The 12712-nt window shown below is 50.1% G+C and overlaps 1 protein-coding gene across 3 annotated transcripts in view; it reads left to right on the top strand.

Annotated features, from left to right (window-relative positions):
• Positions 1-411: 411 nt before the first annotated feature.
• The window catches only part of LOC134638724 (zinc finger MIZ domain-containing protein 2-like), a 17356-nt gene continuing 5055 nt past the window's right edge, over positions 412-12712 (top strand). Inside the window, exons 1-12 of one of the 3 annotated variants that reach the window (XM_063489581.1) lie at positions 412-862; positions 6537-6613; positions 8414-8486; positions 8817-8931; positions 9372-9580; positions 9770-9929; positions 10313-10555; positions 10645-10798; positions 11217-11338; positions 11439-11528; positions 11864-12053; positions 12504-12645. In XM_063489581.1, the coding sequence (XP_063345651.1) occupies positions 8437-8486; positions 8817-8931; positions 9372-9580; positions 9770-9929; positions 10313-10555; positions 10645-10798; positions 11217-11338; positions 11439-11528; positions 11864-12053; positions 12504-12645 (1475 nt within the window). In that variant the 5' untranslated portion in view covers positions 412-862; positions 6537-6613; positions 8414-8436. The remainder of the gene's footprint in view (positions 863-6536; positions 6614-8413; positions 8487-8816; positions 8932-9371; positions 9581-9769; positions 9930-10312; positions 10556-10644; positions 10799-11216; positions 11339-11438; positions 11529-11863; positions 12054-12503; positions 12646-12712) is intronic. The other 2 variants (XM_063489591.1, XM_063489572.1) reach the window with 2 other exon arrangements.

The raw sequence follows: 12712 nt of genomic DNA, 5'->3' as shown, positions 1-12712 counted from the left end.
TCTCTCTCTCTCTCCTGTCTGTGTGAACGTCTCTCTCTCTCTCCTGTCTATGTGAACGTCTCTCTCTCTCTCCCTCTGTCTATGTGAACGTCTCTCTCTCTCTCCTGTCTATGTGAACGTCTCTCTCTCTCCTGTCTATGTGAACGTCTCTCTCTCTCTCTCTCTCCTGTCTATGTGAACGTCTCTCTCTCTCTCTCCTGTCTATGTGAACGTCTCTCTCTCTCTCCTGTCTATGTGAACGTCTCTCTCTCTCTCTCTCTCTCCTGTCTATGTGAACGTCTCTCTCTCTCTCTCTCTCCTGTCTATGTGAACGTCTCTCTCTCTCTCTCTCTCCTGTCTATGTGAACGTCTCTCTCTCTCTCTCTCTCTCCTGTCTATGTGAACGTCTCTCTCTCTCTCTCTCCTGTCTATGTGAACGTCTCTCTCTCTCTCTCTCTCTCCTGTCTATGTGAACGTCTCTCTCGCTCGCTCTCCTGTTTAACCTGCTGGCCAGCAGCGATCAGTGATGCAGAGGAACCGAACTGTAGCGGCTCCGTAGAGCAGTTAAGCCCGCTGGATCTGCTCTCTTCTCCCGTGTGAGCCCTCCTGGAGCTGCGGGGTATGGTGTCACCTCCTGAAGCCGGACAATCGGACGCTGAGGCCGGCGGCAGGCAGCGCTAGCTGACCGAGCTGCGGGCTTTGAATTTCGGCCTCACTGCCAGGATTTTATCAGGACTTTTTTGCCGGATATTCGGAGTATTACTGGGGGAATTGCCTGGCCGTGGACACTTCGGGAAGGTTCGGTTCTTAATGCCCCGGAGGCTCCGAGAAGAGCAGATTGCGGAGCCCCGGAGCAGGGCTCGGACACCGGGGGAGTGCGAAGGTAGGGCAGGCTGCGGGGGAACCGTGTACCCGCTCTTAGTATACATGTGTGTACGTGACAGGTGCGGGGCCTCGGGGATGGGGATTATCGATGACTAGATGAGTTTCGGGCTGATCGGTTTGCAGGTACACTACACCGAAGTCCAGGTGAGTGTTTTGTGTTGGAGGAAGAGGTTAGCATGTCGCTAGCTGTTAGCCTTGGAGCATTCCATTGTCACAGACAACATGCTAGCTGAGTAACAAGGATGGAAACGGTAAGAAATATTTTTTTTCTGCCAAATTAAAAATATCAGAAGCCATCTGCTCCCTCATTCCGCATCCAATGTAATAACAGTACTCAGTGAAATGAGCCCTGCTGTTTACACGCAGGGGACTGCTGTTGGTGTGTTAGCATGCTAATGCTAGACAGTGGTGCTACTAGCTTTAGCCGGAGGAGCCCCACTTCCCGGCTGCTGTAGCAGGAGCTGCCTGCTAGTTAGCACGTTAGCATCAGCTCCCCCTCCTCCTCCTGGTTGCAACACCGCTAGGAATCTCAAAATGTCTTCTGACACTCATTTTGTTTCCATCTGTGCGGTCAGACGGAGGCAGCAGGCGGCGGCAGAGAAGTGTGACGGACACAGCACCGCCAGGCTCGGCACGATACAGCAACTTATATTAGACTTAACCCATTTATCAGGCGCATGCGTGGGCGGCGTGCACGCGGGCAGACTGAAACCGATTTACAGCGTTTACTGTAGAAAAACACATCACGGGCCGCTGTGACGGTGCACCAGTGACATGTTCACGAGCAGGGGACGCTGTTTAACCACAGCAGATACTCCATCAGCCCAGAACGACACGAGCTCCAGTTCTCCTACACAGGTGGAGGAGAAGGTTTTAAACTTGCACCAACTGAGCTGCCTGTAGTTCTGCCAGCATCCAGCAGGGGCAGCAGGGAGTCAGTCCCCATAGACTCCTGTGTTTAAACTTGGAGCAGAAACAAACATGTTTACAGCCGGATACACAAACTGTTTGGTCTCATAACACCTGTACGGGGGAGCATGTTGTCACAACTCACCTGTTTAAGTTGTATTAAGCCTTAAAGGTTGTATTTTAGGGGCGTGGCCTCTTTGACTGACAGGTGGATGGTGACACAAGTAGCTGTAGTTGCTAGCTTCACCTGAACTGGACCTCTGGGCCTGTTTGTGCTGGTGGAGCATGTATAATGACGTCATGTGGCCAATACCATGGCTGCTGTGAGGTCACTGTACTGATAGGCTGAGCTCCAAGTTTACTGAGTGAAACTCTGAGATTTTATCTAGTTAAGAATAAGAACAACTTTATTTATCCCGAGGGAAATTCTTTTGTCATGTACATGCTCAAAGCAGCAGGAGAGACAGAGGAACAGATGAATAAGATATAAGATATACAATATATACAATAAGAATAGTGTACAGTAATATACAGTAGGATAGTGCAAGACATAGTACTGGATAACTCTAACGAAGTAATATACATAACTATAGCCTGGTGAATAAATAACTTAACTATCAGTGCAGGCGGTTCTAGAAAGTGACAAAGTATTGTGCAATAGAATAAAGGGAGTAGCAGCGTATGATGGGGGGATGAAACAAATGTTCAATAAGTACTCTTGGGTAATATTGCACGGTCTGGGAGGGAACAGAATAACATAGGTAATCGTCTCAGGAGAATCACCTACAGAGTGAGGAGGAGTTATACAGTCTTATTGCCACCGGCACAAAGGATTTCCTGTGGCGGTCAGTTCTGCATTTCGGGGCAATGAGTCTTTTGCTACGTTTGCTCCGATGGTCCATCATGGGGCCGTGCATGGGGTGGGAGGGGTTGTCCATGATGACAAAGAAGCTTTTTTAGCATTCTCCTCTCAGACACCTCCTCCAGGTTCTCCAGTCTGACACCCAGGACAGAACCAGCCTTTTAATCAGTTTGTTCAGCCTGTTGGCATCGGCTGTCTTCACCCCACTGCCCCAGCACACAGCCGCAAAGAACACGACGCTCTCCAACACCGAGTGATAGAACATGGTCAGCATTTTCCTACCAACATTGAAGGACCTGAGCCGCCTCAGTAGGAAAAGCCGACTCTGCCCTTTTTTGAAGATAGCATTGGTGTTCTTGGTCCAGTCCAGTTTACAGTCCAAGTGTACCCCCAGGTACCGGTAGTCCTCAACGATCTCCACATCAGCCCCTCTGATGGTGACAGGGGTAGGAGGAGGAGCCTGCTTCCTAAAGTCCATAATCAGTTCCTTTGTCTTTGTGATGTTAAGTTGTAGGTGGTTTAGCTCACACCACTCGACAAAGCTGTCCACCACACTCCTGTACTCCTCCTCCTGTCCATCCCTGATACAGCCCACGATGGCAGAGTCATCCGAGAATTTCTGCAGATGACATGACTGAGACTTGTACCTGAAGTCAGATGTGTAGAGAGTGAAGAGGAAGGGTGATAGGACCGTCCCCTGCGGCGCCCCTGTGCTGCTCAGGATGTTATCTGAGCGGCAGCTCTTCAGTCGGACATGCTGTGGTCGATTTGTTAAATAGTCCGTAATCCAACCTACCAGTGGGGCGTCCACCTGCATTTCCGTGAGCTTATTCCCCAGCAGTGATGGTCTGATCGTGTTAAAAGCACTAGAGAAGTCAAAGAACATGACCCTCACAGTGCTCCCAACAATGTCCAGGTGAGAATAAGCCTGGTCCAGCAGGTAGATGATGGCATCCTCCACACTGATACAAGGTTGATAAGCAAACTACAGGGGGTCCAGCCAAGGCTCCACCAGCAGACGCAGATGTTTCAGGATGAGTCTCTCCAGCGTCTTCATGACATGTGAGGTCAGAGCCACTGGCCTATAGTCACCGAGGGTCGACGGGTTGATCTTTTTAGGGTTAACAGGGGTTAGCAGCTGTGTGTGTGTCTGCGTGTGTGTGTGTGCGTGCGTGTGTGTCTGCGTGCGTGCGTGTGTGTGAGGGAGCTGATGATTGATACACATTTAACACATCTTTAAAAATTATTCGTGTTTAGCTTTAAGCGTGATTTATCTCTGAGGTATGGGGCATGTTGTGGAGCTCAGGTGAGTCAGCTGCTGGGAGAAACAGGTGTGCACACACAGGGTTACCTGACTGGTTGAAGGACAGGTGTGGAGTTCAGGTGTTGGTAGACTTTAAACTTTCCACTCGTGTAAATCATTTCCTTCTTCCTTTTTCGTCCTGCTTTCTGTTTACCTGTGAAACGACCTGCTTGTTGCCTCGAGCTGAGTCGTTAATGTTTGTGCATGACACGCTTTGTGGGCGGAGCTGAACTGGTGGAATGTAGGACGCTGCCTGTCAGAAATCTTCACACCAAAGTCCACCTGCTAACTACTGAGGTGCAGTTTGTGTTCGGATCAGAGCAGCCAGAGTTCAGCAGGTGAGTGTGACGACCGCAGCGAGCTGATCCACAGGTGAAACGTTTTCTACCTGAAACTCCTCAAACGTCAAGGATCTAAACTCAGGGTCGGCCCGCCGGGAGTCCCGTTGATGTGCCGCAGGTGTGTCTGTGGGTCAGAAGAACGAGGAGTCTTTTACCTCCTGACCAAACACCTGCCGTGTTCACGTCTGCTGCACCTGGGAGGATGTCAGCCTGGTTTCAGGTGACGCTGGTTGGTCGGGCACGTTGGCGGGCTCTCGGTGTCACTGCGAATCAGGAAAGCGAACTTTAAATAAGAAGAAGATTCCTGTAAATAAATGAGCGAAAACAGGAAAAGCGGCAGGACTGCGTCTGATTGGTGACGTGTTTTAGCTGAATGGTAAATGGCCTTTACTTTACTTAGTCCCTAAGGACCCCAAAGCGCTTTACGCTACATTCAGTCATCCACCCATTCACACACTGGTGATGGCAGCTACATTGTAGCCACAGCCACCCTGGGGCGCACTGACAGAGGCGAGGCTGCCAGACACTGGCGCCACCGGCCCCTCTGACCACCACCGGTAGGCAACGGGTGAAGTGTCTCACCCAAGGACACGACGACCGAGACTGTCGGAGCCGGGGCTCGAACCGGCAACCTTCCGTTTACAAGACGTACTGCCAACTCTTGAGCCACGATCGCCTCAGGAAGGAACGCCGCGTCCTGATAAACGCTGTTTTGTTGTTTGCGTGGAGTCAGCACACTCACAGCCATCAGATTATTAACGATGCGTTCGTGTTCCAGCCTCAGTTCCTGTTTCGCTCTCGGATTCACGGCAGCTTTTTAATGTCAGTTTGTGAGCAGAGAAGAAGAGTTTGTCATGTGACAGAGCGGCTGTGAAACAGTGTTTGTTGAGTTTCCTCCTCTCTGACCTTTAAGCCTCTCCTCAAACCTCAGATTGTGACTCAGGTCACCCATCAGGCTGCTGCTGGTTTTGAAACGGCTGAATCTGTGCTTCCTGCTGATCTTACCGGATGTTTGAGACGCACTGAAACTCTCGTCACCAGATTACGTGACGCTCCTGCCGACGCTCCCACTGCAGCGTTAGACAGTTTTCGTTTCACGGTGTGAAACCTCCTCCGCCTTCACACTACAAACACACCTGCAGCGGGCTCTCCTCGTGGGAGGAGACTCGGATCCTTTTGGTTGTCAGCTGCATCCTGTGACTTCCTGTTGGAACGTGGCCCGGTTCTCAGGGCAGAGCTGGTTCCACATCTGTATCGGGTTCAGCTAAAAGCCTGACTTCATTAATCCAGAGCTGAAGGAAAACTCTGGGTTTCTGTTTCCTGGGCCAGTTACCATGGTAACAGAGACTCTGTGACCCTAACCTTCCTCGCTGGCAGGCATTTGCTCTGACTCCTCCCCCTCCTTCTGCACCTGAACCAGCTGATGGCTGGTGGAGAAGAGCCACGACCCCCTGCGGAGGTTTAGTCTCCTGCAGGTAAACTCCAGCCAGGTGTTCATACCTGCTGCACCTCTGCGTCTGGGAAATGACCCGGATCAGACGCTTTAAACTTGATCGATTTCAGACGCTGGGATCAGGAAGTAGAACACCTGTAAGGACAGAGGCATGGCCTCCTCTGAGCCCGGCGAGCTCGTTGATCAGAAAAAGGAAGTACAGTGGTCACTGGTTGTGATGTCGCTGCTACCAGTGTGGATGAGTGTGGCTCAGTCAGCGCTCGCCATCAGGCCCCTCCCTCATGAATCAGGTGCTTTGGGATGTGTGAGGGCTGCGCAGCTCTGAGTGAAGGCAGAGAATCAGGTGGTCATGTGACTGTGTAGCTGAGTCACATGAGCATCGCGCTCCTTCGCGGCTCAGTCACGGCCTCGAGCGTCTGCACCTGCTGTCCTCCTGAGCAGACCCACATAGGTGAGCTGTGACGGCTCACCTGTGCGAGCGTCACACTTCCTCCCTGACAGAGACTGAAGCTTTCATTGGAGGAGCTCTCACAGCATCGCCGGGCTGCCCCACATACCTGCATCCTGTCTCCATCACCTGTGTGGGCTGGATCTCAGCCCGCACAGGTCATGATCTCTGTGAACCAATGATCACACTGACTTGTTCCCTCTGCTCTTCCTGATCAGCTCTGTGTGACGCTCACAGACATCAGGACCACCAAAGCTGGTCTCGTCCACAGGAGGACACTCCACAGGGACCCACGATCAGCTCCCTCTCTGTGATCCTCTTTCACTGGTTTTCAGACACTTTCTCTTTTCTTTCAGACGCTTCTTCTGAGAATCTGGGGTTCAGTGATTTGTGTTGGGTCAGCGAGGCAGCAGAAACCAGATATACCAACCAGGTGTGTGTGTGTGTGTCTGTGTGTGTACGCGCTCAGCGATATCGAGGAATGCGTGTTTCCTCCCGGTCTTTCCTCTGACCTCAGTCGGGTATAAAACTTGACTTCCTGTTTCTTTTGAAATAGTTGATGGAAATCTTCCTCCTCTTCACAGCGACTCACTGAGAGGCAGAAACAAACATGTCTGCTCTTAATAAACTCATATTTCTGTTCCTTCTCAGTATCACTATATAATCACTGCCTCTGATCACTTCCCTCTGCCGTGTTCAGATCAATAGGAGGGTGGTTAGCGGTCACATTTAATGCATAAGTTCCCTGCAGGGCATTCTGGGTATTGGAGTACTCATGATGACCACAGCAGGAGTCTAAGGCTGTATCCCAAATCAGGGTCTGCAGCCTTAACGGTCCTCAAGGGCCGCGTACTCAAAGACCGCTAAGGCCGGAAGTGAAATGGGACGGTCTAGCCTATGTTGCACTGCTCAGGTTGCCTAGCAACCATGATACTAACCGCTGGAAACGTGTCATACAGCTTTGTTTGACAGAAATGAAGGAGAACATATTTTGTTAATTTGTTTGTTTCTACATGAACTTTGTGTGATTTAATAAGTATCTGAGGCTGAGACCACAGGACTGTAAAACATGATAGTTGGGCTTCATATCTGTACTGAACAGTCATTTAAGATTAGCTAGTAAATAACAATTAGCTAATGTTGTTCATGAGACTAAAGTCAGTGTAAATATGATATGGCCAATATTATAGTTATTATATTAATCATTATAAGTTATTACAGCAGTGAGCTTGAACTCCGTGTCAAAGATTCAAGTTGCAGTTATTTATATGTCCTATCACCTTAAATCTTCACTCAAAGACAAGTATCTTTGACAGTGTATATATAGATGTATTATATATAAGAGACAAATATTGTTCGTCTAATATGTTGGCATTACTAAATTTGGCTCAATGCTTACATATATGTGTAAAAAGGAAAATGTACAAGCTGTGATAACTGTTTCTGATAGAATGAAGAGTAGACTGATATATGAAATATTCCTTTATTGGGTGAGAAAATCAGACCATGTCATAACTGCTTTAAGTCATACAGAATAGATATCAGAGCCTTAAACAGGCTGACTTCTGCTAAATGGGTCAAACTGGGCAGAAAGTGTACAAACACATAACATCCTTATAGAATATGATGTAACACTATAGATCAACTTAGCTCAGAATATATAAAGCATATAAACAATTACAGCAATATGATGCAACAAACACAGCAGTGCTACTAATCCAAAATACTCAAAGCTTCATAGAACTGAAACAAACATTTATTTTTAGCTCCATTCTGCTGTTCTTCGTTATTAAACATTCACACATAAATAAGTGACATAATATTCAGTACTTACTTTTAAAAGCCGCCCCGCTTCAGCCATCCGCTGTTTTTTTGGCAAAATTATCCACACCCACCGCCGCGCTATGAAGTCTGGGATATGTTGGGCCATGAAGGATACACTGACCCATCCTTAAAATTCAGGGAGATGAAGGACGCCTTTGAATTGGGACAGCCTTCGTCGCGTCGCTGTGACGTAATCGGCTTTAAAATGAGGCCTTTAAGGCTGCAGACCCTGAATTGGGATACAGCCTAAAAGGTGCAGGTTTCTCTAAACGGGAGGATTTTTGAACGGACTTTGGTGGAGAAAAGTCAGAGCAGATTCATGGTCTGTGTGCAGAGAGGCTGATGGGAAATGTAGTTTGCATCAAAGTCTGAATCAGCTGATTGGAGATGATGTCTGTCTGTCTTTCAGAACTCTGATTGGCTCCGCCCACCATGAACCCTCTAAACCAGATGAAGGCTGGACTAGCCAACAACCCACACAGGTACATGTGTACACACACACACACACAGCTGTCATCTTTACACACGTTTACTTTTACTCTAATATTTTTGTCTTGAAACAATCGAGTCAGATTTCAGTGGAATTCACTTTAAATCAATAAATCATGAATTTGACTCTGATCTACAAAATAAACTGACAGAAGATTCTTCAGCTCATAATTATACACACACGTGTGTGTGTGTGTGTATGTATATATATATATATATATATATATATATATATATATATATATATATTTTATTTATATATGTGCTGCTGTGTAAGAGTGCATAATTGTTTTACTCATGGACCCGCCCCCCCTCCCCCACAGTGACGGCTCGTACCCCTACGACCCCTCCAGCTGGCAGCAGCCCACCAATCAGCCCACAGGATCGCTCTCCGTGGTCACAACTGTCTGGGGAGTCACCAACCCCTCGGCCAGCCAGGTATGACATCACCAAGCAGAAGGATGTGACATGATCGATCATTTGTGGGGCGATCGTGAGATCAAGAGTTGGCAGTTCGCCTTGTAATCGGAAGGTTGCCGGTTCGAGCCCTGGCTCCAACAGTCTCGGTCGTTGTGTCCTTGGGCAAGACACTTCACCCGTTGCCTACTGGTGGTGGTCAGAGGGCCCGGTGGTGCCAGTGTCCGGCAGCCTCGGTTCTGTCAGTGCGCCCCAGGGCAGCTGTGGCTACAATGTAGCTGCCATCACCAGTGTGTGAATGTGTGGATGACTGAATGTAGCGTAAAGCGCTTTGGGGTTCTTAGGGACTGAGTAAAGCGCTATACAGATACAGGCCATTTACCTTTTTCTTTTTTTTTTACCATTTTTACTCACTCAACGTCACTTCCTGTCTGATGAATGTTTACTTCTGTTCTCATCAGGGTCTTGGTGGAGGCGTGATGGGGCCCGGGGCCAACCCAGGCGGGGGTCCCATGATGCAGGGCCCCGGGGGGTCGGGCATGGCCGGCGGGCCCGGAGGCTACATGGGCCAGCAGGGCTACGCAGAGCCCAGCAAAGGCTACATGACCCAGGGCATGTACGGCCGTACGGGCGGGGCCTACACAGGAGGACCGGGCGGGTACACAGGGAGGTGGGTGTCTGCTTCAGCCAATGGTAGCATCAGAAACTGAAATAAACTGACCTGCTACTCCGGTTTCTGTCCTGAGGGTGGATGCTTGGAAGCAGCTCACTAAGCTCCGCCCTCTCATCCAGATATCGAGGGGTCTTATCTGTCCCACGTCAGGTGGTCGGTGATGTCAGTGATGTCGTTTGTTTGCAGCTATCCGTCGAACCCCGGAGGCTCCCGAGGCTCCGCCGACTTCACTCAGGCCGCTGCTGCCGCCGCCGTTGCTGCTGCTGCTGCCACGGCGACCGCCACTGCTACAGCAACCGTTGCCGCCATCCAGGAGAAACAAAACCAGGAGATGAACTATGGACAGGTGAGCAGAAGCATGAGGTCACTGGGGCGCCTGTATGCTGCCCGCCTGGGTTAGAGCTCCCTCTGCTGGTCCACTCGTGCAGGTGAATAAACAGAAAAACACTGTCACAGAAACGCTGTGGGAGGGACGAGGATCTCAGAGTTGGTGCATAAAGAGAGGTGGAGGTGTGTTTGGTGACGGGGTCGAGTTTAAACCTGAGGTCGGTGTTGGCGTCACCGGAGCACGACGCCCCTGCTCCAGCACAGTTCAGATTTCTGCGTAAACTCTATGTGACGTGTCCTGTTTCTGATGACAACGAGTATTTCCTCACTTTGAGCCGAACTTGTGCTGAGGACACCTGTTTGATGACATCACTGATAAATTTGTTGTGGTTTTTTTCCCAGATGGGCGGTCCAGCCTACAATAACCAGTTCATGGCCCACTCCGGCCCCCGCGGCCCTCCTGGCATGGCTCCTGGAGGTATGGGCCCAGGTCCAGGCCCCGCCAGAGGTCCCCCTTCAATGGGCCCCATGTATGGACCAGGAGGGGGCCCGCAGAGAGTCCCCCAGCACCCAAACTACGGCCCTGGACCACAGCAGGGACACCTGAGGCCCCCGCAGGGCCTCAAACGACCATACAGCTCAGAGGTGAGGCTCAGGAGTCCGTGCTGCTGACCCTCAGGTTACTGTGTCAGCGAGTGAATTCACACCTATGTCCACACCTTTCCCGCCCTCAGTCCTTCCCGGGAATGTCCCAGCAGTACGGCGTTCCCATCGGTTCCAGTGTGAACGTTATGCCGGGTCCCGGAGGTGGCAGTGGATCCATGCCTGGTTCAGCTGGAGGCGGTCACGGCGGCCCCTACTCGGGCCCCAACATGCAGTACCACCCAGGTAGGACGCTGTTAGTTTCAAAAGTCAGTCTAACGAGAACCCACCCCTGCCAGTCCTGACAGGACAGGAAGTGACCTCAGCCTGGTCAGGTTTGTAAGGCTGGTCTGACGACAAGTGAGGATAATCAGTCTGAGTAAACCGTGTGCAGGTGCTGGGTCCTCGTACCTGCCCACGCCACAGTAAAGCTCACAGGGAACGCCGGAGCAGAACGGGCCTGGGAAGTATTTGTTTTCTTTGGTGTTATTTTACATGATTCCTGAAGTTTAACGTCACATGACGCCACCAAACAGGATTAACTGCACCCCGTCTGCAGGTGTTTCCAGGTGGTGTGAGGTGGAGGTTTCACCACAGCTGATGATGGGAAAGCAGACCTCGTGTTCTGATTATTCAGGTGTGCTTTCTCCTCGTCTCCCTGCAGGTCCCGCCGGTCCAGGTCCCGCCCCGCCACGGTCTGGCTCCTCCCCCTCCTATCAGAGCCATAAAATGCCCCTCCCACCTCAGTACCCCCCCTCTGGACCCCCCAGCTCGCAGTACTACAAGGTGAGCAGCTATAACGGTGTTGTTGGAGCGATGGAGTCCTGAATGCTGTCACCTGTTGATTAACAGCTGATTGATTCGAGTGTTTGTGCCGTTTGTGCAGCAGGACCAGTTTAACGGGCAGGGCGGCTTAAACACTCTGACAGCAGGGGGCGCCGGAGGAGTGTACAACTCCTTCAACCAGCCATCAGGGGTAAGGAGAGCACACACACACGTGTGTGTGTGTGTGCACACACGTGTGTGTGTGTGTGTGTGTGTGTGTGTGTTCGTTGCAAGTGTTTGGCTGATTTGGCTCCTCCCTCTTTAACACAGCTTTCTTCTTATTAGCTGCCCCTCCTTAATAATGAGTGGGTGGGGCTTTTATCCCCGCCTCTGTGATGTCATATAGACCCCTGTGTTAACCTGAGTGTTAGTGCACACACATGATCAGAAACACACGGAGCAGGAGACATGTGACAGGAAGTGAGGGCGCACATGGTGAAATAAGGTTTTTGTGTTTTCTGTCGTCTCTCCGGCGCCGTCTATTAGCCGGGGCGAGGGTTGCCAGGTTACCCCTCTTCTCCGGTTCCGGGAAACCCAACACCTCCCGTCACCCCCAGCGGCTCCATGGCTCCGCCCTACATGTCGCCTGGCAACGGTGACGTCAAGCCAACGCCTTCTTCCTTTCTGCCTGACATCAAACCCAACATAGCTGGCCTGGCTCCTCCCCCGCCGACAGGTACACACACACACACACACACACAATCATCGATCACATCGTATCAATACGACTGATGATCAGAGTAATCTGAATATTTTAAATATATAAGAAGTCTGATTGTATTTTAGAACCAGCTGCTTGAGTCAAACTGAGCTCATGAATGAAATGAAACTCTTTATCTGAGGGAAATATTCCGATTAGTCCACCATAATTGATTGATATACCTTTATTAGTCCCACAAGGGGAAATTTCATGAACAGATTAAAATCTTTTTGTTTCATAATCAAAGTTGATTTCAATAATCTTCAATAACAATAATCAATCAATCAATAATGTTTCATGATCAGTCAGATCTTGAGATTATCAGGAAAATGTTCCAAATTTTGTTTGTGAAATAACCTGATTATTTTTTCCCCACTGATTCGAAGTCAATGTGCAGGTGTGTGACCGATGACTTCCTGTTTACAGGTAACCCTAGCGACGACCTGCGGCTGACCTTCCCAGTGAGAGATGGCGTGGTCCTGGAGCCCTTCAGATTAGAGCACAACCTGGCTGTCAGCAACCACGTCTTCCAGCTGAGAGAGTCCGTCTACAAAACACTCATCATGAGGTACACACACACACACACACACACACACATCTTCATTTTAAAGGCGTATGAGTAACTGCTTCCTTCA

Source organism: Pelmatolapia mariae, linkage group LG2 (genome assembly GCF_036321145.2).
Source record: "Pelmatolapia mariae isolate MD_Pm_ZW linkage group LG2, Pm_UMD_F_2, whole genome shotgun sequence".
NCBI lineage: Eukaryota > Metazoa > Chordata > Actinopteri > Cichliformes > Cichlidae > Pelmatolapia > Pelmatolapia mariae.
The sequence above is the reverse complement of the archived record's forward strand: the minus strand, read 5'-3'. Positions and strand labels throughout refer to the sequence as shown.